Source organism: Lampetra planeri, chromosome 60 (genome assembly GCF_965212315.1).
Source record: "Lampetra planeri chromosome 60, kcLamPlan1.2.h2, whole genome shotgun sequence".
NCBI lineage: Eukaryota > Metazoa > Chordata > Hyperoartia > Petromyzontiformes > Petromyzontidae > Lampetra > Lampetra planeri.
The window spans coordinates 1154251-1179293 of record NC_136166.1 but is presented as its reverse complement, the minus strand read 5'-3'; the positions used below and the strand labels follow the sequence as shown (position 1 = coordinate 1179293).

At 53.9% G+C, this 25043-nt stretch overlaps 1 protein-coding gene across 7 annotated transcripts in view; it reads left to right on the top strand.

Annotated features, from left to right (window-relative positions):
- The window catches only part of LOC144736275 (phospholipid-transporting ATPase IA-like), a 188574-nt gene extending 164849 nt beyond the window's left edge, over positions 1-23725 (top strand). For 5 of the 7 annotated variants that reach the window (XM_078618906.1, XM_078618908.1, XM_078618904.1 and 2 more), the window contains 4 exons: positions 553-641; positions 1080-1184; positions 4588-4682; positions 17872-23725. In XM_078618906.1, coding sequence (XP_078475032.1) covers positions 553-641; positions 1080-1184; positions 4588-4682; positions 17872-17987 — 405 coding nt within the window. In that variant the 3' untranslated portion in view covers positions 17988-23725. Of the gene's footprint in view, positions 1-223; positions 333-552; positions 642-1079; positions 1185-1974; positions 2027-4587; positions 4683-17871 lie in introns of those variants that run through there. The other 2 variants (XM_078618909.1, XR_013588747.1) reach the window with 2 other exon arrangements.
- The last annotated feature ends 1318 nt before the right edge of the window (positions 23726-25043 follow it).

Here is a 25043-nt window from a genome sequence, read left to right as displayed (position 1 = left end):
CTTTTCCTGATGACGATTGCTTGTGTTGCAATCGAAACATCGTAGTTTTTTTGTTCTTTTTTGTTATTTTCTTTGAACCTATCTACGTGACTTTACCGAAAGACCCAAGAATATGAATTCCTGCAGTCCCGAAAGCTTTAAGTCGAGATTTACTGAGTTACTGCTTGAGCACCGTGGTCCGACGTGATATAACGTTGTTTGTGCTGTGTGTGCTACTCGGCAGGGCGCCTTTGTCTTGCGAGGCGTCTACTACTACGACTACCGCACCCGCGTAGAGTGAGGGGGTGCCTATGCTGTACAGCACTGCTTGTCCCACTCGCTGGAGACTTGAGGTGGACCTGTGAAAGTTACCTGGAACGTATCGGTGAATTTTCCGGTAGCGATGCTGCTGCGTTGGCATGTTCACCAGCCACGCCGTTGCCTTAAAAGGAAATATAATATCCTATAGGTGATGTTTCGGGCAACGACCCTTCTTGGGAACGGATTGCTGCGTGCGTGGGGGCGTGCGTGACGCGACTGCTGCTGCTGCTGTTTCTGTTCTGACTGGGCCAGGCGAGCATGATGCTGAAGAGCGGCGTGTTCTGGATGGCTCTCATCCTCATCCCTATCACGTGCCTCGTCCCAGACGCTGTGTGGAAAGTGTAAGTTGGAGTTTATCCCTGCGCACGACGGCAGCGGCGGCGGCAGCTCTCGAGAGTAAGGTGCCAGTGTCGAGGCGTGCTGCTGACCGCGACAAGAGTGCTGCAGCAGAGAGTTGTGTCGTGTCGCTCTTCCTCCTTTGTTGAAGGGGCACGGGCCGCAGTGGTTTACTATGTCGTCTGTAGTTTAACAGCGCAGTTATTTATTTAAACGTAGCTTAATTATTTCTTTTGGGGGCGTCTTTATGCTGCATCGGCGGCGAGCGCTCTCAGTTCGGCGCGTGTAGCTGACCGCTCCAACGACCGCGGCGCTCACCTCGTCACCTCCTCAACTCGTCACCTCATCCGCTCGTCGGCTCATCACCTCGTCCGCTCGTCAGTGAGCTCTCGAGGCCCCCGCCCTCGTCGTCACTCTCACCGCCGCCCCGTCCGCGTGTGCAGCGTCCGCCGCTCGTGCTTCCAGTCGCTGGTGGAGGAGGTGCAGGAGAGTGAGGCACGCGCACAGAAGTCGGACCGCATCATGCTCACCTCGATCCTCAACAAGAGGCACGTGCATGCCCACACCGCTGCACCTCACTCCCATCCCATCCCTTCCCCTCCTTCCCCTCCCATCCCATCCCTTCCTCTTCCATCCCCTCCCATCCCCTCCCTTCCCCTAACCTCCCTTTCCCTCCCATCCCTTCCCATCCCTTCCCCTCCCCATCCAATGGTGGGGGAGACAACATACAAACTCGAGATCAGACCCACGACCTGTATACCAGGCGACGAAGTTAACATCTCCTAGCCACCGTCATTGCAAACATTCCCCCACAGGGGTTTGGTTTTGCAGTCACCATTGCCTCCAGTCGGTTTAGATCACTGCCAACAGCAGCGACTCCGGTATCGGCAGAAACGATGTGTCATTGGACAGCATAATCCAAGCGCTCGCCAGGCTCGCCCCTGCTTGGCTTCAGAGCATCCGATGAGATGGGGCGGGGATTCCGGCTGATTTGATTGGAGGGCGTTCTCCTCTATAGACGGCAGTGGCAGACGATGGCTCTGGGTTGGCGAAGAGACATCTTTGGCACTCTTCATTGTTCGTAGTGCGCATGGCTATCGCGACGGCGCTACGTTTCCCGGACGGATGCAGTCTGCGTGTCACATGCGTGTTGCACGTGTGTCACACGTGTGTGCGCCGTATTGTGCTGTGTTAACGGTCTCCGCGTGTTCCCCCCCATCCCATCCCCCCTTACCTTTTGTTTGTTCCTGCACACGCCCACCCCGCCCGTCCGCCCGCCCGCACGCCCGCCCGCCCGCCAAACCCAACTGGTCGCACGGTTGCCCTCCGTAACTAAAGAAGTTACTCCTTGTCGTGAGGCGCTGATCCGCCTGTCACGTAACGGGGCAAGGTGACGAAATGGATTGTTGTGTTTCCCTATCGCTTTGTGTGCTCCTGTCAGGGTTGCCGCGGTACGGCGGTACGGCGATACGTGCCGAACGGTACATTCTGTCATATCCTGATTATCATCGCCTGATGCTGCTACGGCGGCGATACCTACTCAGGCAGGATCGATTAAAATTCAGCTCTATCTGCAAATGGTGAGAAACTGATTAGATGGCTAAAACGCTTAGAACTTAATCTGTGATAGATGCTCCTCAATGGCCAATTCGAATCGTAAAAAAAAGCCCATCACAGCAGGACAAACACGTTCAGGCCTGATACGAATATACTCGACAAATCGCAGAGGGAGGTGTGCTGCTCGCCAACACCAAAATAGCAATAATTGCAGATTCTCTCGTGGCGCCTCTCACCGTAACATCTCAAGGTGCTTTTTTACATCAACGGCAGCTCAGCAGTGGCCGAGTTCTGACAGAGGAACAATTTTTGGGCCGGGACTTTAAAGCTCCCAGACAGCCTCGACAGAGATCCACAGTCCGCCCCGGTACCATGGAGCAAACGCCCTGCTCGGCCCACGCTCTCCATATTCGCCCTGGGGGTGCAGGAGCGGAGATCCCGGACCTCCGAGTCCATGCCACTGGAAGCGTCGGGGCGCAGCCGCTCCCCGCGAGTGCGTTGGGCAACCGTTGCCGGTTGTAAAGTTGCAGCGGTTAAAGTGCTTACGGCAGGCTCGGTGCGAGTGAAATTGTGACTTGAAGAACTTTAGTCTCAGTGAAAGGACAGCTCAGGGCAAAATCAAAACGATGAGATTGCGAAAGTTACGATAAAGTGACTTTGCGATGATAATAATCGTCGTAGTAAAAATGAATGCCGTATCGTATCGCGACAACCCGAGCTGTATATTTTTTTCCGCCCCACATTTTATTCTTCCGCTTGCTTGCTTGACGTGTTCCATTTCCTCTCCGGCTCCTGCCATTTACCTCTCCGCCGAGCGAGCTCCTCTCTCCCTGAGTTGCTCCTCTGCGTGCGCCAGCACACGAGAACACAGGCCCCAAGTAGAGCCATCGCTCTGTCTCACGAGAATGCAGGCCCCAAGCATAGCCGTAGCTTTGTCTCGCAGCCGCGTGTACGCCGAGGCGGCGGCGGCGACACCGCGTGTCCCCGCACACGCCGCTGTACCAATTCGAAGGGAGAAAAGACTTTCAAGCGACTTTCAAGCGACTTCCGGGATGAGCGACATCACTGTAGTGTCGTATTACAAGACCCCGTGAGCGCAGTGGCCTTGCCTCTGGCAATGGGTGGCTCGGAGCTTAGAGTGCTGAGCCAACACCGCAGGCGTCCTGGGTCCAGGTTTCAGCAGCCGCCTGTGATTACAGTTTCCTCTCGGGTGCGGTGAGTTGATGGTCTCAGCCCAGTCACCAGTGACTTGCACGCAAACAAAAATCATTGCAACGTTTTCGCTGGTATTTTCTGGCAACTGCCTGATGATGCTCCCAGCGAAACGTCATGCCCAACGTTTAGCGCCGTGGGATCGCTCTCCAACCACACACCGGTGAAGCCGGACTAAATTGTCACGTCTATTTGGCTGTGTCGGGTGGAGGAGGGTGTCCGACACATTTTCTACATTTTTAGGCGATCTGACCAAAAGAAACAATGAACGGTAACGCTTTGCGGTGGCGTCACCGCGGTGCCGCACGCATGAGTCGGCATGACGACGAAGGTGACCCAAGCGTGACCTAACTGGAGCAGTGCAGGCCGAGTGATGTGTGACATGCTTCAAAGTATTTTTTTTCTCTCTCTCATTAAGCCGCCTTCAGGTTGGCGTCGGGTGACACCCAGGGACACACACCGTCGCTGTGGGGTGGCTCTGCAGGAGGAGCACCGCGTCTCTCTTGGCTTGCCTCTTCCTCTCTTGCTTGAACGCCCGCTGCTCGTGTAGGCGGAGAACGTGCGGCCGCGCACTCGCTCCGTGCGGCCGTTCCGGATCGGCCGTTTGGCAACGGACTTCACCACGGCAGGCTTTTGTAGCTTTTGTAGCAATCCACGCCATTCCGCAATTACACGAATTGTGCGCAAATTTGGCTCCGGATTCGACGAGCTGGTGAATTCGCCCCGAGCGCGTTTGGTCTTCGCGGAGGCGCTCCGTGGCACGATGTCCGGCGTTTCGCTCTGCGTGCCGTGACCTCAAGTTTTGGCTTCGGTCCTCGGAGAAGTTCCCCGGCGCGTGGAGCCGGAAACGCCGGCGATGACGAGCGGCGCGACCGCAAAAACGCAGCGGAGATTTTGACAGAATATACTGCAAAAAATCACAGCAGCAGTGCTGCGGATATACGATGATTATCTTTGTTTGAGAGCGCGCACGCTCGTGCGCCGTGTCACGCGTCGCCCTTCTCCCGCGCCCGCTGACGGCGCGGTCCCCGAGACGCTTTTGGTTTTACGGCGTTGCCCGGCGTCTCGGCGGCACGAGAAGCCAAGGGAAGGAGACGCGGCGGCGCTGACGCCGCTGGCGGTGCTCGTGGCGCTGGTGCCGGTCACCGTTTTACTCCCCACCTCCCTGTTTCCCACGAGCAGCTTCACGGAGAGGGCACACCTGCTGCGGAACGCTTTCAAGAAGACCTCGCCAGAATTCGGCAACACCAAGTCGTCCGTACGACGAGACTTCATGCGTGAGTGCCGTGCAGTGTCCTCGTCTGTCATCGTTATCGTGGCTATCCTCGTTATCATTGTCGGCATCGTTGTTAACGCTGCCGCGGCCAAGGGTGATAGCTTGAGTGGGTTTCAACATACGTCGAGGGGCAGCGTTGGTCTCTGAGTGGCGGCACTCGAGCAATGTCGAAACTCCCACTCCTGTGAGCCCCAGCTGATCCAGACCACACTCCTACCCCTAACACTCTCCACATGAACTATCCAGACCACTCCTCTACCCCTAACACTCTCCACATGAACCACCCAGACCACACTCCTACCCCTAACACTCTCCACATGAACCACCCAGACCACACTTCTACCCCTAACACTCTCCACATGAACTATCCAGACCACACTCCTACCCCTAACACTCTCCACATGAACCACCCAGACCACACTCCTACCCCTAACACTCATCACATGAACCACCCAGACCACACTCCTACCCCTAACACTCTCCACATGAACCACCCAGACCACACTCCTACCCCTAACACTCTCCACATGAACCACCCAGACCACACTCCAACCCCTAACACTCTCCACATGAACCACCCAGACCACACTCCTACCCCTAACACTCTCCACATGAACTATCCAGACCACACTCCTACCCCTAACACTCTCCACATGAACCACCCAGACCACACTCCTACCCCTAACACTCTCCACATGAACCACCCAGACCACACTCCAACCCCTAACACTCTCCACATGAACCACCCAGACCACACTCCAACCCCTAACACTCTCCACATGAACTATCCAGACCACACTCCTACCTCTAACACTCTCCACATGAACCACCCAGACCACACTCCTACCCCTAACACTCTCCACATGAACCACCCAGACCACACTCCTACCCCTAACACTCTCCACATGAACCACCCAGACCACACTCCTACCCCTAACACTCTCCACATGAACCACCCAGACCACACCTCTACCCCTAACACTCTCCACATGAACCACCCAGACAACTCTCCTACCCCTAACACTCTCTACATGAACCACCCAGACCACACTCCTACCCCTAACACTCTCCACATGAACCACCCAGACCACACTCCTACCCCTATCACTCTCCACATGAACCACCCAGACCACACTCCTACCCCTAACACTCTCCACATGAACTATCCAGACCACACTCCTACCACTAACACTCTCCACATGAACTATCCAGACCACACTCCTACCCCTAAGACTCTCCACATGAACCACCCAGACCACACTCCAACCCCTAACACTCTCCACATGAACCACCCAGACCACACTCCTACCCCTAACACTCTCCACATGAACCACCCAGACCACACTCCTACCCCTATCACTCCACATGAACCACCCAGACCACACTCCTACCCCTAACACTCTCCACATGAACCACCCAGACCACACTCCTACCCCTAACACTCTCCACATGAACCACCCAGACCACATTCCTACCCCTAACACTCTCCACATGAACCACCCAGACCAAACCTCTCCCCCTAACACTCTCCACATGAACTATCCAGCCCACACTTCAACCCCTAACACTCTCCACATGAACCACCCAGACCACACTCCTACCCCTAACACTCTCCACATGAACCACCCAGAACACACTCCTACCCCTAACACTCTCCACATGAACTATCCAGACCACACTCCTACCCCTAACACTCTCCACATGAACCACCCAGACCACACTCCTACCCCTAACACTCTCCACATGAACCACCCAGACCACACTCCAACCCCTAACACTCTCCACATGAACTATCCAGACCACACTCCTACCCCTAACACTCTCCACATGAACCACCCAGACCACACTCCAACCCCTAACACTCTCCACATGAACCACCCAGACCACACTCCTACCCCTAACACTCTCCACATGAACTATCCAGACCACACTCCTACCCCTAACACTCTCCACATGAACCACCCAGACCACACTCCTACCCCTAACACTCTCCACATGAACCACCCAGACCACACTCCAACCCCTAACACTCTCCACATGAACCACCCAGACCACACTCCAACCCCTAACACTCTCCACATGAACTATCCAGACCACACTCCTACCTCTAACACTCTCCACATGAACCACCCAGACCACACTCCTACCCCTAACACTCTCCACATGAACCACCCAGACCACACTCCTACCCCTAACACTCTCCACATGAACCACCCAGACCACACTCCTACCCCTAACACTCTCCACATGAACCACCCAGACCACACTCCTACCCCTAACACTCTCCACATGAACCACCCAGACCACACCTCTACCCCTAACACTCTCCACATGAACCACCCAGACAACTCTCCTACCCCTAACACTCTCTACATGAACCACCCAGACCACACTCCTACCCCTAACACTCTCCACATGAACCACCCAGACCACACTCCTACCCCTATCACTCTCCACATGAACCACCCAGACCACACTCCTACCCCTAACACTCTCCACATGAACTATCCAGACCACACTCCTACCACTAACACTCTCCACATGAACTATCCAGACCACACTCCTACCCCTAAGACTCTCCACATGAACCACCCAGACCACACTCCAACCCCTAACACTCTCCACATGAACCACCCAGACCACACTCCTACCCCTAACACTCTCCACATGAACCACCCAGACCACACTCCTACCCCTATCACTCCACATGAACCACCCAGACCACACTCCTACCCCTAACACTCTCCACATGAACCACCCAGACCACACTCCTACCCCTAACACTCTCCACATGAACCACCCAGACCACACTCCTACCCCTAACACTCTCCACATGAACCACCCAGACCAAACCTCTCCCCCTAACACTCTCCACATGAACTATCCAGCCCACACTTCAACCCCTAACACTCTCCACATGAACCACCCAGACCACACTCCTACCCCTAACACTCTCCACATGAACCACCCAGAACACACTCCTACCCCTAACACTCTCCACATGAACCACCCAGACCACACTCCTACCCCTAACACTCTCCACATGAACCACCCAGACCACACTCCTACCCCTAACACTCTCCACATGAACCACCCAGACCACACCTCTACCCCTAACACTCTCCACATGAACCACCCAGACAACTCTCCTACCCCTAACACTCTCCACATGAACTATCCAGACCACACTCCTACCCCTAACACTCTCCACATGAACCACCCAGACCACACTCCTACCCCTAACACTCTCCACATGAACCACCCAGACCACACTCCTACCCCTAACACTCTCCACATGAACCACCCAGACCACACTCCTACCCCTAACACTCTCCACATGAACCACCCAGACCACACCTCTACCCCTAACACTCTCCACATGAACCACCCAGACAACTCTCCTACCCCTAACACTCTCCACATGAACTATCCAGACCACACTCCTACCCCTAACACTCTCCACATGAACCACCCAGACCACACTCCAACCCCTAACACTCTCCACATGAACTATCCAGACCACACTCCTACCCCTAACACTCTCCACATGAACCACCCAGACCACACTCCTACCCCTAACACTCTCCACATGAACCACCCAGACCACACCTCTCCCCCTAACACTCTCCACATGAACTATCCAGACCACACTCCAACCCCTAACACTCTCCACATGAACCACCCAGACCACACTCCTACCCCTAACACTCTCCACATGAACCACCCAGACCACACTCCTACCCCTAACACTCTCCACATGAACTATCCAGACCACACTCCTACCACTAACACTCTCCACATGAACTATCCAGACCACACTCCTACCCCTAAGACTCTCCACATGAACCACCCAGACCACACTCCAACCCCTAACACTCTCCACATGAACCACCCAGACCACACTCCTACCCCTAACACTCTCCACATGAACCACCCAGACCACACTCCTACCCCTATCACTCCACATGAACCACCCAGACCACACTCCTACCCCTAACACTCTCCACATGAACCACCCAGACCACACTCCTACCCCTAACACTCTCCACATGAACCACCCAGACCACACTCCTACCCCTAACACTCTCCACATGAACCACCCAGACCAAACCTCTCCCCCTAACACTCTCCACATGAACTATCCAGCCCACACTTCAACCCCTAACACTCTCCACATGAACCACCCAGACCACACTCCTACCCCTAACACTCTCCACATGAACCACCCAGAACACACTCCTACCCCTAACACTCTCCACATGAACCACCCAGACCACACTCCTACCCCTAACACTCTCCACATGAACCACCCAGACCACACTCCTACCCCTAACACTCTCCACATGAACCACCCAGACCACACCTCTACCCCTAACACTCTCCACATGAACCACCCAGACAACTCTCCTACCCCTAACACTCTCCACATGAACTATCCAGACCACACTCCTACCCCTAACACTCTCCACATGAACCACCCAGACCACACTCCTACCCCTAACACTCTCCACATGAACCACCCAGACCACACTCCTACCCCTAACACTCTCCACATGAACCACCCAGACCACACTCCTACCCCTAACACTCTCCACATGAACCACCCAGACCACACCTCTACCCCTAACACTCTCCACATGAACCACCCAGACAACTCTCCTACCCCTAACACTCTCCACATGAACTATCCAGACCACACTCCTACCCCTAACACTCTCCACATGAACCACCCAGACCACACTCCAACCCCTAACACTCTCCACATGAACTATCCAGACCACACTCCTACCCCTAACACTCTCCACATGAACCACCCAGACCACACTCCTACCCCTAACACTCTCCACATGAACCACCCAGACCACACCTCTCCCCCTAACACTCTCCACATGAACTATCCAGACCACACTCCAACCCCTAACACTCTCCACATGAACCACCCAGACCACACTCCTACCCCTAACACTCTCCACATGAACCACCCAGACCACACTCCTACCCCTAACACTCTCCACATGAACCACCCAGACCACACCTCTACCCCTAACACTCTCCACATGAACCACCCAGACCACACTCCTACCCCTAACACTCTCCACATGAACCACCCAGACCACACTCCAACCCCTAACACTCTCCACATGAACTATCCAGACCACACTCCTACCCCTAACACTCTCCACATGAACCACACAGACCACACTCCTACCCCTAACACTCTCCACATGAACCACCCCGACCACACCTCTACCCCTAACACTCTCCACATGAACCACCCAGACAACTCTCCTACCCCTAACACTCTCCACATGAACTATCCAGACCACACTCCTACCCCTAACACTCTCCACATGAACCACCCAGACCACACTCCTACCCCTAACACTCTCCACATGAACCACCCAGACCACACTCCAACCCCTAACACTCTCCACATGAACTATCCAGACCACACTCCTACCCCTAACACTCTCCACATGAACCACCCAGACCACACTCCTACCCCTAACACTCTCCACATGAACCACCCAGACCACACTCCTACCCCTAACACTCTCCACATGAACCACCCAGACCACACTCCTACCCCTAACACTCTCCACATGAACCACCCAGACCACACCTTTACCCCTAAAACTCTCCACATGAACCACCCAGACCACACTCCAACCCCTAACACTCTCCACATGAACCACCCAGACCACACTCCAACCCCTAACACTCTCCACATGAACTATCCAGACCACACTCGTACCCCTAACACTCTCCACATGAACCACCCAGACCACACTCCTACCCCTAACACTCTCCACATGAACCACCCAGACCACACTCCTACCCCTAACACTCTCCACATGAACCACCCAGACCACACTCCTACCCCTAACACTCTCCACATGAACCACCCAGACCACACCTCTACCCCTAAAACTCTCCACATGAACCACCCAGACCACACTCCAACCCCTAACACTCTCCACATGAACCACCCAGACCCTACTCCTACCCCTAACACTCTCCACATGAACCACCCAGACCACACTCCTACCCCTAACACTCTCCACATGAACCACCCAGACCACACTCCTACCCCTAACACTCTCCACATGAACCACCCAGACCACACTCCTACCCCTAACACTCTCCACATGAACTATCCAGACCACACTCCTACCCCTAACACTCTCCACATGAACCACCCAGACCACACTTCTACCCCTAACACTCTCCACATGAACCACCCAGACCACACTCCAACCCCTAACACTCTCCACATGAACCACCCAGACCACACTCCAACCCCTAACACTCTCCACATGAACCACCCAGACCACACTCCTACCCCTATCACTCTCCACATGAACCACCCAGACCACACTCCTACCCCTAACACTCTCCACATGAACCACCCATACCACACTCCTACCCCTAACACTCTCCACATGAACCACCCAGACCACACCTCTACCCCTAACACTCTCCACGTGAACCACCCAGACAACTCTCCTACCCCTAACACTCTCCACATGAACTATCCAGACCACACTCCTACCCCTAACACTCTCCACATGAACCACCCAGACCACACTCCAACCCCTAACACTCTCCACATGAACCACCCAGACAACTCTCCTACCCCTAACACTCTCCACATGAACCACCCAGACCACACTCCTACCCCTAACACTCTCCACATGAACCACCCAGACCACACTTCAACCCCTAACACTCTCTACATGAACCACCCAGACCACACTCCAACCCCTAACACTCTCCACATGAACCACCCAGACAACTCTCCTACCCCTAACACTCTCCACATGAACTATCCAGACCACACTCCTACCCCTAACACTCTCCACATGAACCACCCAGACCACACTCCAACCCCTAACACTCTCCACATGAACTATCCAGACCACACTCCTACCCCTAACACTCTCCACATGAACCACCCAGACCACACTCCTACCCCTAACACTCCACATGAACTACCCAGACCACACTCCTACCCCTAACACTCTCCACATGAACCACCCAGACCACACCTCTACCCCTAACACTCTCCACATGAACCACCCAGACCACACTCCAACCCCTAACACTCTCCACATGAACCACCCAGACCACACTCCTACCCCTAACACTCTCCACATGAACCACCCAGACCACACTCCTACCCCTATCACTCTCCACATGAACCACCCAGACCACACTCCTACCCCTAACACTCTCCACATGAACTATCCAGACCACACTCCTACCACTAACACTCTCCACATGAACTATCCAGACCACACTCCTACCCCTAAGACTCTCCACATGAACCACCCAGACCACACTCCAACCCCTAACACTCTCCACACGAACCACCCAGACCACACTCCTACCCCTAACACTCTCCACATGAACCACCCAGACCACACTCCTACCCATAACACTCTCCACATGAACCACCCAGACCACACTCCTACCCCTAACACTCTCCACATGAACCACCCAGACCACACTCCTACCCCTAACACTCTCCACATGAACCACCCAGACCACACCTCTCCCCCTAACACTCTCCACATGAACTATCCAGACCACACTTCAACCCCTAACACTCTCCACATGAACCACCCAGACCACACTCCTACCCCTAACACTCTCCACATGAACCACCCAGACCACACTCCTACCCCTAACACTCTCCACATGAACCACCCAGACCACACTCCTACCCCTAACACTCTCCACATGAACCACCCAGACCACACTCCTACCCCTAACACTCTCCACATGAACCACCCAGACCACACCTCTACCCCTAACACTCTCCACATGAACCACCCAGACAACTCTCCTACCCCTAACACTCTCCACATGAACCACCCAGACCACACTCCTACCCCTAACACTCTCTACATGAACCACCCAGACCACACTCCAACCCCTAACACTCTCCACATGAACCACCCAGACCACACTCCTACCCCTAACACTCTCCACATGAACTATCCAGACCACACTCCTACCCCTAACACTCTCCACATGAACCACCCAGACCACACTCCAACCCCTAACACTCTCCACATGAACTATCCAGACCACACTCCTACCCCTAACACTCTCCACATGAACCACCCAGACCACCCTCCTACCCCTAACACTCACCACATGAACCACCCAGACCACACTCCTACCCCTATCACTCTCCACATGAACCACCCAGACCACACTCCTACCCCTAACACTCTCCACATGAACTATCCAGACCACACTCCTACCCCTAACACTCTCCACATGCACTATCCAGACCACACTCCTACCCCTAACACTCTCCACATGAACCACCCAGACCACACTCCAACCCCTAACACTCTCCACATGAACCACCCAGACCACACTCCTACCCCTAACACTCTCCACATGAACCACCCAGACCACACTCCTACCCCTATCACTCCACATGAACCACCCAGACCACACTCCTACCCCTAACACTCTCCACATGAACCACCCAGACCACACTCCTACCCCTAACACTCTCCACATGAACCACCCAGACCACACTCCTACCCCTAACACTCTCCACATGAACCACCCAGACCACACCTCTCCCCCTAACACTCTCCACATGAACTATCCAGACCACACTCCAACCCCTAACATTCTCCACATGAACCACCCAGACCACACTCCTACCCCTAACACTCTCCACATGAACCACCCAGACCACACTCCTACCCCTAACACTCTCCACATGAACCACCCAGACCACACTCCTACCCCTTACACTCTCCACATGAACCACCCAGACCACACCTCTACCCCTAACACTATCCACATGAACTATCCAGACCACACTCCTACCCCTAACACTCTCCACATGAACCACCCAGACCACACTCCTACCCCTAACACTCTCCACATGAACCACCCAGACCACACTCCAACCCCTAACACTCTCCACGTGAACCACCCAGACCACACTCCTACCCCTAACACTCTCCACATGAACCACCCAGACCACACTCCTACCCCTATCACTCCACATGAACCACCCAGACCACACTCCTACCCCTAACACTCTCCACATGAACCACCCAGACCACACTCCTACCCCTAACACTCTCCACATGAACCACCCAGACCACACTCCTACCCCTAACACTCTCCACATGAACCACCCAGACCACACTCCTACCCCTAACACTCTCCACATGAACTTTCCAGACCACACTCCAACCCCTAACATTCTCCACATGAACCACCCAGACCACACTCCTACCCCTAACACTCTCCACATGAACCACCCAGACCACACTCCTACCCCTAACACTCTCCACATGAACCACCCAGACCACACTCCTACCCCTAACACTCTCCACATGAACCACCCAGACCACACCTCTAGCCCTAACACTATCCACATGAACTATCCAGACCACACTCCTACCCCTAACACTCTCCACATGAACCACCCAGACCACACTCCTACCCCTAACACTCTCCACATGAACCACCCAGACCACACTCCAACCCCTAACACTCTCCACATGAACCACCCAGACCACACCTCTACCCCTAACACTCTCCACATGAACCACCCAGACCACACTCCAACCCCTAACACTCTCCACATGAACTATCCAGACCACACTCCTACCCCTAACACTCTCCACATGAACCACCCAGACCACACTCCTACCCCTAACACTCACCACATGAACCACCCAGACCACACTCCTACCCCTATCACTCTCCACTTGAACCACCCAGACCACAATCCTACCCCTAACACTCTCCACATGAACTATCCAGACCACACTCCTACCCCTAACACTCTCCACATGAACTATCCAGACCACACTCCTACCCCTAACACTCTCCACATGAACCACCCAGACCATACTCCAACCCCTAACACTCTCCACATGAACCACCCAGACCACACTCCTACCCCTAACACTCTCCACATGAACCACCCAGACCACACTCCTACCCCTATCACTCCACATGAACCACCCAGACCACACTCCTACCCCTAACACTCTCCACATGAACCACCCAGACCACACTCCTACCCCTAACACTCTCCACATGAACCACCCAGACCACACTCCTACCCCTAACACTCTCCACATGAACCACCCAGACCACACCTCTCCCCCTAACACTCTCCACATGAACTCTCCAGACCACACTCCAACCCCTAACACTCTCCACATGAACCACCCAGACCACACTCCTACCCCTAACACTCTCCACATGAACCACCCGGACCACACTCCTACCCCTAACACTCTCCACATGAACCACCCAGACCACACTCCTACCCTTAACACTCTCCACATGAACCACCCAGACCACACCTCTACCCCTAACACTCACCATATGAACCACCCAGACCACACTCCTACCCCTATCACTCTCCACATGAACCACCCAGACCACACTCCTACCCCTAACACTCTCCACATGAACTATCCAGACCACACTCCTACCCCTAACACTCTCCACATGAACTATCCAGACCACACTCCTACCCCTAACACTCTCCACATGAACCACCCAGACCACACTCCAAGCCCTAACACTCTCCACATGAACCACCCAGACCACACTCCTACCCCTAACACTCTCCACATGAACCACCCAGACCACACTCCTACCCCTATCACTCCACATGAACCACCCAGACCACACTCCTACCCCTAACACTCTCCACATGAACCACCCAGACCACACTCCTACCCCTAACACTCTCCACATGAACCACCCAGACCACACTCCTACCCCTAACACTCTCCACATGAACCACCCAGACCACACCTCTACCCCTAACACTCTCCACATGAACTTTCCAGACCACACTCCTACCCCTAACACTCTCCACATGAACCACCCAGACCACACTCCTACCCCTAACACTCTCCACATGAACCACTCAGACCACACTCCAACCCCTAACACTCTCCACATGAACTATCCAGACCACACTCCTACCCCTAACACTCTCCACATGAACCACCCAGACCACACTCCTACCCCTAACACTCTCCACATGAACTACCCAGACCACACTCCTACCCCTAACACTCTCCACATGAACCACCCAGACCACACCTCTACCCCTAACACTCTCCACATGAACTATCCAGACCACACTCCTACCCCTAACACTCTCCACATGAACTATCCAGACCACACTCCTACCCCTAACACTCTCCACATGAACCACCCAGACCACACTCCAACCCCTAACACTCTCCACATGAACCACCCAGACCACACTCTTACTCTTAACACTCTTCACATGAACCACCCAGACCACACTCCTACCCCTATCACTCCACATGAACCACCCAGACCACACTCCTACCCCTAACACTCTCCACATGAACCACCCAGACCACACTCCTACCCCTAACACTCTCCACATAAACCACCCAGACCACACTCCTACCCCTAACACTCTCCACATGAACCACCCAGACCACACCTCTCCCCCTAACACTCTCCACATGAACTATCCAGACCACACTCCAACCCCTAACACTCTCCACATGAACCACCCAGACCACACTCCTACCCCTAACACTCTCCGCATGAACCACCCAGACCACACTCCTACCCCTAACACTCTCCACATGAACCACCCAGACGACACTCCTACCCCTAACACTCTCCACATGAACCACCCAGACCACACCTCTACCCCTAACACTCTCCACATAAACTTTCCAGACCACACTCCTACCCCTAACACTCTCCACATGAACCACCCAGACCACACTCCAACCCCTAACACTCTCCACATGAACTATCCAGACCACACTCCTACCCCTAACACTCTCCACATGAACCACCCAGACCACACTCCTACCCCTAACACTCTCCACATGAACTACCCAGACCACACTCCTACCCCTAACACTCTCCACATGAACCACCCAGACCACACCTCTACCCCTAACACTCTCCACATGAACCACCCAGACCACACTTCAACCCCTAACACTCTCCACATGAACCACCCAGACCACACTACTACCCCTAACACTATCCACATGAACTATCCAGACCACACTCCTACCCCTAACACTCTCCACATGAACCACCCAGACGACACTCCCACCCCTAACACTCTCCACATGAACCACCCAGACCACACTCCAACCCCTAACACTCTCCACATGAACTATCCAGACCACACTCCAACCCCTAACACTCTCCACATGAACCACCCAGACCACACTCCTACCCCTAACACTCTCCACATAAACCACCCAGACCACACTCCTACCCCTAACACTCTCCACATGAACCACCCAGACCACACTCCAACCCCTAACACTCTCCACATGAACTATCCAGACCACACTCCAACCCCTAACACTCTCCACATGAACCACTTAGACCACACTCCTACCCCTAACACTAACCCCCAAGCTTAAACATACCAGACCTTAGTTCCACCCCAACTCTCTAACCGCACTCAGTCATCCCCTAAAAGAGCCATGCTCCTAACTGGGGTGGTTAACCGGTAACCGGCGAACCGGTAACCATTTTCAGAACCGGTTTACCAATTCAATGGCAGGCACCGCGGGGTTGCGTGTGCCATCGGCTCTTATTACGAGGTCACGGTGCAGCCCTTCAATTCCTGGCTCGTGTTGCTGCTGGCATTAGAGCTTCCGCTAGTGGGCGCTCAAGAGAGGGCATTTGAACTCTTCCACACTGACCAGGCGTGTTGGATAAGGTGGGAGCACCTACACTTTACCCCACTTCCGGTGGGCCTGCCGACTGCGGTGAACCCATTCACCCTGCCGCTGCCGGGAGATGGAATCGAACCTTCGACCTCTGAAGTCCCGTGCGCCTGCTGACCGCTGCACCACAGCGGCAGTTCCCTTCGTTTGTCCGTTTTAAACGTAACCACGTTTATTGCGTTAGACTTTTTTATTTGTGCGGGAAAAAAACAATTTTTTGCTGGCTTTTTTTACTCTTGCAAGTAATACGAACCAATTGCTTTTGACAACCATGCTTCTAATCGTCGGGCCGACCTGACCTTTAACCCGGACTTCCCTGACCCCCGTTGTTCATGTCCGGCTACAGAAGCGCGCTCGCCCAGATCCGCCAGCGTGGTGCTTTCGCTGCTCACCGCGCACGGTGACACGTTGCTCGTTCCCGTGACTCGTTTGCAGATGGCTACGCGTTCTCGCAGGAGGAGAACGGGGTCCTCTCTCAGACGGAGGTGGTCCGGGCGTACGACACGACCAGGCAGCAGGGCGACGGCCACGAGAGCCCAGTCATCGTCTAGGATGCTGGTGCTGTTCAAAACAACACCCGGAACATCTCTGCCACCGCTGCTCCTTCCTCCTCCTTTTGTTTATTTTGTAATTATTTAAGATCTGCACGAAATCTGCGCCGCGTACATTGTTGTTGTTGCTGTTGTAAAATCTCAACCGTCCCAAACTTCCGAGCGACAAACGCGTTGTCGAAACGTCTTCTTGCATGCGTATGTAAAACACGAAACCCCATAGACATGATGACAACAGCGAAAGAGAACACAGCCTTACGGGGAAAACTGAGCCAGAAACCAAAAGTTTTTGTGTTTTCATTTGGCAGGCAAACTGTTGAGCTCTGCTACCCAGCATGATGTGCACTATGAGTTGCATCCGCGACTCTCTTGATAGCGCTATGCTACTCTTGATAGCGCTATTCTTGATATCTCTATGCTACGTGACTCTTGATAGCGAGCTTCTTCGTGACGTTGACTGTTAGGGTTTTGTCTCAGCCAGACGTCCTGTCGCCAGGCCGTAGCGTCGCCGCGACACCACGTCACCACGGCGATGTCGCGTCACTACGGCGACGTCGCGTCACCACGGCGACGTCGCGTCACCACGGCGACACCACGTCACCACGGCGACGTCGCGTCACCACGGCGATGTCGCGTCACCACGGCGATACCGAATTACTATGCCGATACTGCTTTACTATAGCGATATCGTGTAACTGGCGATATCGTGTAACTGGCGATACCGCGTTACTACGGCAATACCGTGTCACCACGGCGATTCCGTGTTACTACGGCGATACTACAGCAATAGCGTGTTACCATGGCATCACTACGGCACACGCCGTACGATATGACCACCGCAACGATCGCACCGTCGTCCCGTTTACAAAGCGTCATCATCATCGCCGTCATTACCGTTGCTCGTTAATTTTTTGGCGTTAACGTTTCATTTACCGACAAAACATTTCCGAATTCTTAAAAGTTCACAACAATCGAAAAGTAGCGACTGCCCATTAAATTGGCGCTTTGTGAAACGTTTTTGGGGGTAATTGACGACAAAGCGATGATAACGATGATATTATTACGCCCTGATATTCCGGCAGCACGTTGCGATGGAAGCGACGCGAATTGTAAAGCGGCAGCTTGCCGTCATCATCGTCAGACAAGTTGAGTGAACTGCAATTTGCTTTTCAGGTGACCTTCGGTCATACTTCAAAACCCGTGACGATTACGAGCAGAGCAGTAGCAAAGCCTAGAGGAAGCGGTATCGCCACGCGGTGATCATCACGCGGTGATCACCACGGCGCACCACGCCGTGATCACGGTGATCACCACGCCGTGATCACCACGGTGCACCACGCCGTGATCACCACGGCGCACCACGCCGTGATCACCATGGTGATCACCACGCGGTGAACACCACGGCCCACCACGCGGTGAACACCACGGCGCACCACGCCATGATCACCACGCGGTGAACACCACGGCCCACCACGCGGTGAACACCACGGCGCACCACGCCGTGATCACCACAGCGCACCACACCGTGATCACCACGGCGCACCACGGCGCACCACGTGTTAATCATCGTGGCGCACCACGCGGTGATCGTGGTGATGGCCATGGCGCTCCACGCAGCATCGCAGCGACCCTGACCCCCGGCGCATCTCTCTGTGTCTCTGATCCTCCACGGGCCCCTTCCGCGTCCCCAGCAGACCCCTGGCACTGGACGTTGTTTACAATCTCTGGGGAGGTCTTTGCCGCGCTTCCCGGGTCTCTGGACGGTTGGAATCGTCGGCATCTCCAGGTGCCGACGCTCCCCGGCCTCCTCGCGGGTTGATGTCGATCGTTTGCTTTCTGTACGATTTTTTCTCCAAAATTCTCTGTGCACAATTCTACCGCGTCTCCTGAATTAGCCTTCTTTATAACGTTTGGGAATTTTCTCAGGAATTCCGATCTCGGTTGCAATCTTATTTGGAATTCTCTAAATATTCCGACAGGGATGGTCATTGCGCGACTCATTAACTCTCATATCACTCCTCCTCTCTCAGATATGGGACCATCGCTTTCACGGTATCTAATCAACCGCAGAAAGGGCAATTTGATATCAGCGGGGTATCTATGAATGTCACACTCTGTTATTGGGGATTTCCTTTTTTGTTGTTTCATCATGGACCCCGTGGGGTAATTCACCACGCCCGCTCACCGTGGGGTAACTCACCACGCCCGCTCACCGTGGGGTAACTCACCACGCCTGCATACCGTGGGGTAACTCACCACGCCCGCGCACCGCGGGGTAACAGACACCGCGGGGTAATGGCCGGTACCCCACGGTGAGCGTTACCCCGTGGGACGCGAGCCGTCCGGCCCCAGCATGAGCCGTGGCTGCGCCTGGGGAGTCTGCATCGTGGCTGCGGCGCCCCGGTCGGGAATGGAACTCGGGCTTTTCTAGCGGCAAGGCACGAGTGTTACCACAGCGCCGCCACATTGCCGCGCAGTCCTCAGAGCCGTCGTCGGTCTCCGTGGGTCGTGGTCACCAGGCGGCCACGGCGCTCGCACGCCCTGCTGTGGAGGGCGTGCGAGCGCCGTCGGCGCAACGTCTGACGTTTTGCTCCATGTGCCGGGAGCTTCTTGTAGAATCCATCGACCCCCACCTCGCCCCTCTCGGGGTGACATCGCATGATCGTGAGAAGTGGTCGATGTTTCGGGGAGGCCTCCTGCGAGCAGTCGTGTGACCGCACGGCTCTCACAGTTTTAAGTGTCACCGTGGGATTCGTTAAAGATTCGCGAGGGAGACAAATGCCCCCTTCAAGGGGGGCTCCCCAGAGCTCCCTGTGATGGAGCGGGGCTGAGAGCGGGACATGACAGGGCTGTGAGTGGCTGCCCCTTTTACATTTTACTAATTGATTCGGTCGCCTATTTTGGAAGAAATTAGTCGCAAGTTGTGCGATTCACACCACGTATTTACCTGCACACCCTAATGAGCACTGTGCTTATCTGTAGCTCATTTATCTTTTCATCCACTGAAGCATAAAGGCATTCTTACAAACATAAAGGACATTGATCATTGTCCGTTCTACAAAGCTACCCGCGTATTGATATCCTCGTCAAATTAGGAAGATCTTAAAGAGGAAACCACATTTCATTTCGGAGCCTCACAATATCCGTTAATTGATTCGGTCGCCTATTTTGGAAGAAATTAGTCGCAAGTTGTGCGATTCACACCACGTATTTACCTGCACACCCTAATGAGCACTGTGCTCATCTGTAGCTCATTTATCTTTTCATCCACTGAAGCATAAAGGCATTCTTACAAACATAAAGGACATTGATCATTGTCCGTTCTACAAAGCTACCCGCGTATTGATATCCTCGTCAAATTAGGAAGATCTTAAAGAGGAAACCACATTTCATTTCGGAGCCTCACAATATCCGTTCGCTTGCTGAGATGGAATGTGGAGGGGCATTAAAAATCAGCCGGGCGCCGGGACGCGACAGATCGCCTGGAATTTTTTAGTTGGTGCGAACCTGCCTAAGGGTTACCAAAAACACCAAGGCGTGTGTTTCGGTGAGCTTGCTTTGTATTTGTATCAAAGATAAAAACCTGAAGAGTAATTCACTTTTTCTCACCATTGTAAAATGATTTAACGAGCAGAGCAGTGAAATTACCGAGTAAGCATGCCAAGGTGGTGCCAACGCCTGTGGTTGGACCGAAGTTGGCAAAAAGTGTTCCGTGTTCACTGGGTAGTGGCGGTGAGAGCTCGGGTGGAAAGCTGAGAAGGCAAAATCGGTGAAACCACTAAAGACGCGTCGGAGAGGGAACAGGCGGTGCGCAGTCCGGACACTTGGGGACATCGAATTTTTTATTTTTTTTGTATTTTGTCATTCCGTGCCAGCCGTGACCAAACTATGTGGCAGCGCCAAGCTGCAACCGCTGCGGTTATGAAATTCCACATCGACGCACGACTCCTGGAGTGGCCGGTCGGTCATCAGTTCGGCTCGCGATCTCGGGAGTGGGCGGTCGGATTCCAATTGGCCCCGGCGTTTGACCCCAGATTGAAAGATGTCGCCCGCAGAAGTTCCGTCCGGTAACACCTTTGGACAAAATGAACGAACTTGGAAGAAAGATCTGCTCGCAAGCCGCCACCTTTCAACAATCATCTCGTGTGCGGTCACTCCGGCGACAGCCTCAAAGCACGCAGCAGAGGCAACCCTGGATCCGTCGATTGACGGTCGTCCCCACGCACACGACGCGTACGTGGCGTCATGCATGCCGAGATCGAGTTCCTATTATGCAACTGATATGCTCTTGCTCGTTTACTTTTGAAGCGAACGGCATGAAGTACGAGTGAACAAATGAGCGGGCACACACACACACACAGGTGGTTGCTCGGTAGGAACGAGACGCAACGTGGTCTCGCGTCGAATGGTGACCCCACGTCACGAGAGTTAATCGGGTCGTGTACAGTGTGACTTCTAATGTGTGTTGATGTACAGTACGTAGAAGCAAGCCAGTAGAGTGTGTGTGGATGCACGTGGGTCGATTGCGGGATGACTGCAAGCCGGCGTGCGGTGGATCGGTTTGCTACACTGCCCAATCGGTCGCACCGAGTCGAGCGTTGCGGAGTCGCTGCCACGGCGATTTCTCGGGAGTGCTGTTTCCCAAACGCGAATGCTGAAATGTGGCTGATGGTAACTCTGGTTCTATCCTGTCGATGGTAACTCTGGTTCTATCCTGCCGATGGTAACTCTGGTTCTATCCTGCCAATGGTAACTTTAGTTCTATCCTGTCGATAGTAACTCTGGCTGTATCCTGCCGATGGAAACTCTAGTTCTATCCTGCCGATGGTAAATCTGGTTCTATCCTGCCGATGGTAACTTTGGCTGTATCCTGTGGGCCTATTCCCACGATGACGACGGTGATGCGTTCGGCTCGACTGCAGCGCGTTTCGTTGGCACTTAGGAACAGATAGCGCTCGCGTCAGGATGAAGCGGATCACTTAAAGTGACATTTCAATCAGGCATCGCGGCCCTACTGTGAGTTTTCAGCTCTGTCCTAGGGGGTATAAACCTTGGCTCAAATTGGCACAGCGTGGCTTGGCGATGAAGGACCTTGGGGCGTCTATACAAAGTAACTTCATCGTAATATTACAAACTATCAAGTAATCCTATTAAACGTTATAGTCGCGTGGAAAAGTAGGCCAAAACACCCCCTCAGTGGGGCTCTCGAGAGCCCCCTCGAGTGGAGGTCCCATGCGCCCGCAGTGGCCGTGGGCAGGCGGTTGCAGGGCTGCGCCTTTACCCACCACAGTGGAGGCAGTCGGGGCGTGGAGGCGATGGATTGGTGTCGGCTAAGCGAGGGTTTCGCAGTCGATGATTTAGCTCGTAGCACTGCCGGCCTCGCTCACGCGAAAGCTCATGAAATGTGTAAAACTAAACTTAAGATTCTAATGAGATGTTAAAGCGGGAGGTCCAGCGGGCCCCCAGTAGGAGTGCCGCTTGCGGCCCACGCGCCGCCGGCCCCGTGGGCCCGGGCGGCCGTGGTGAGCGGGCGACGCCGCTGTCGCGCCGTCGGACCGTGCGGATCTCGGTTATGGATGGACCATGAGAACTTGTGAATCGCATCTAAGGTGGCATCTCATTTAATTTTGTATTTATTTATTGTGTTTTAAGTGAACGTTTTTTTTACAGGGAAATTGCAAATACTCACGTTTGCGGTATGAAAGTTGTGGCAATTAAAACGTTTAAGACATTATGCACACGTGCTGTCTTGTGTGGTCTTCTTTATCAGACATCACGAAGCCTCCATTACACCTCAAGTAGATGGGGTGGGAAGAATGATGCCAGGTGGAGTGTGAAGGAAGTCCATCGCGCACGTGCAGGGCTTCACGACGCGGACGGCTGCTGCACCACGACGCGCCGGCGTCTCCAGACAGCGGCTGGGGTCGTGGTGTGGAGGCGTTGAAGGCGAACTCCGTGGCGACAACGACCGCCATCGCCACCGCTCACTGGCTCGCGCACCGCTGTGGTTGAACTGAGGCCGTGGGGGACCGAGGAGGGCGACTTCATCAACAACGCCATGTGTCTGACCGTCGCACATCCGTCCCAACCAATCGACCGCCCCGTACCCAGTGCAGACATTGGCCAGGTCACGGATGTCGCACAATCCGACCTCTTCGCGTACCCACCCGGACGAGCCCCCAAAGAGTCGCACAGGCATTGTCCTGAGCACGCGTGCTCGTCGTGCGGCGACGACTTTGGCACCGATCGGTGGAGCAGCGGAGAACCGTCCCGATAGGCCTGCCCCGATTCTCGCCACAGAACTACTCCCAGAGGCACCGAGTCCTCCTGTACGGTATTTCAGTTCTCTGTGCAGCTTGGAAGAGTAGGCCAAAGACCCTCCCGAGTGACTCTCCAGAGTTCCCTGTAGTGCAGGTGCTTCTGCTAGCAGTAGTGAGCGCAAGCTATTGCAGGGATGCACTTTTACCGTGTTTCTATTAAACTAGACGGTGCATCATTGGAACCTTATTTTCCAGTAGAAAAATATGATAATTGGTTTTTTACCCTTTTATCTGGCAACAAAACTGACACCTTTTTTACGAGGAGTCATGTTTGCATAGACCACAATACCTGCAGTCATAATGCAAACAAAAAACGCCTTTTGGCGTCATCTGGTCCAACACCATGTGAGACTAGGCTCTAAGGAAAGCTGTCTCGGGTGTGGACCAATCAACTTCAAGGACAGTGCATACATTATCAGAGTTATGTTTTTTGTTTGCATTATGACTGCAGGTATTGTGGTCTATGCAAACATGACTCCTCGTATAAAGGTGTCAGTTTTGTTGCCAGATAAAAGGGTAAAAAACCAATTAGCATAGACGGTGCATGTTCAAATAATACGTGGCTAAATATATGTTGGTTAGTAAATACATGAAGTAAGTTAAGCCATCTGTTGTCAAAGCTGAAAGGTCACAGTGTCTCGCTTAACTGTGTAATTAATATTAATGAATCGGAAGTGTAAATCCCACGCTGCCATGGTGGTAGTGTATTCCCCAAAGCTCAATCACTGTTGACCTG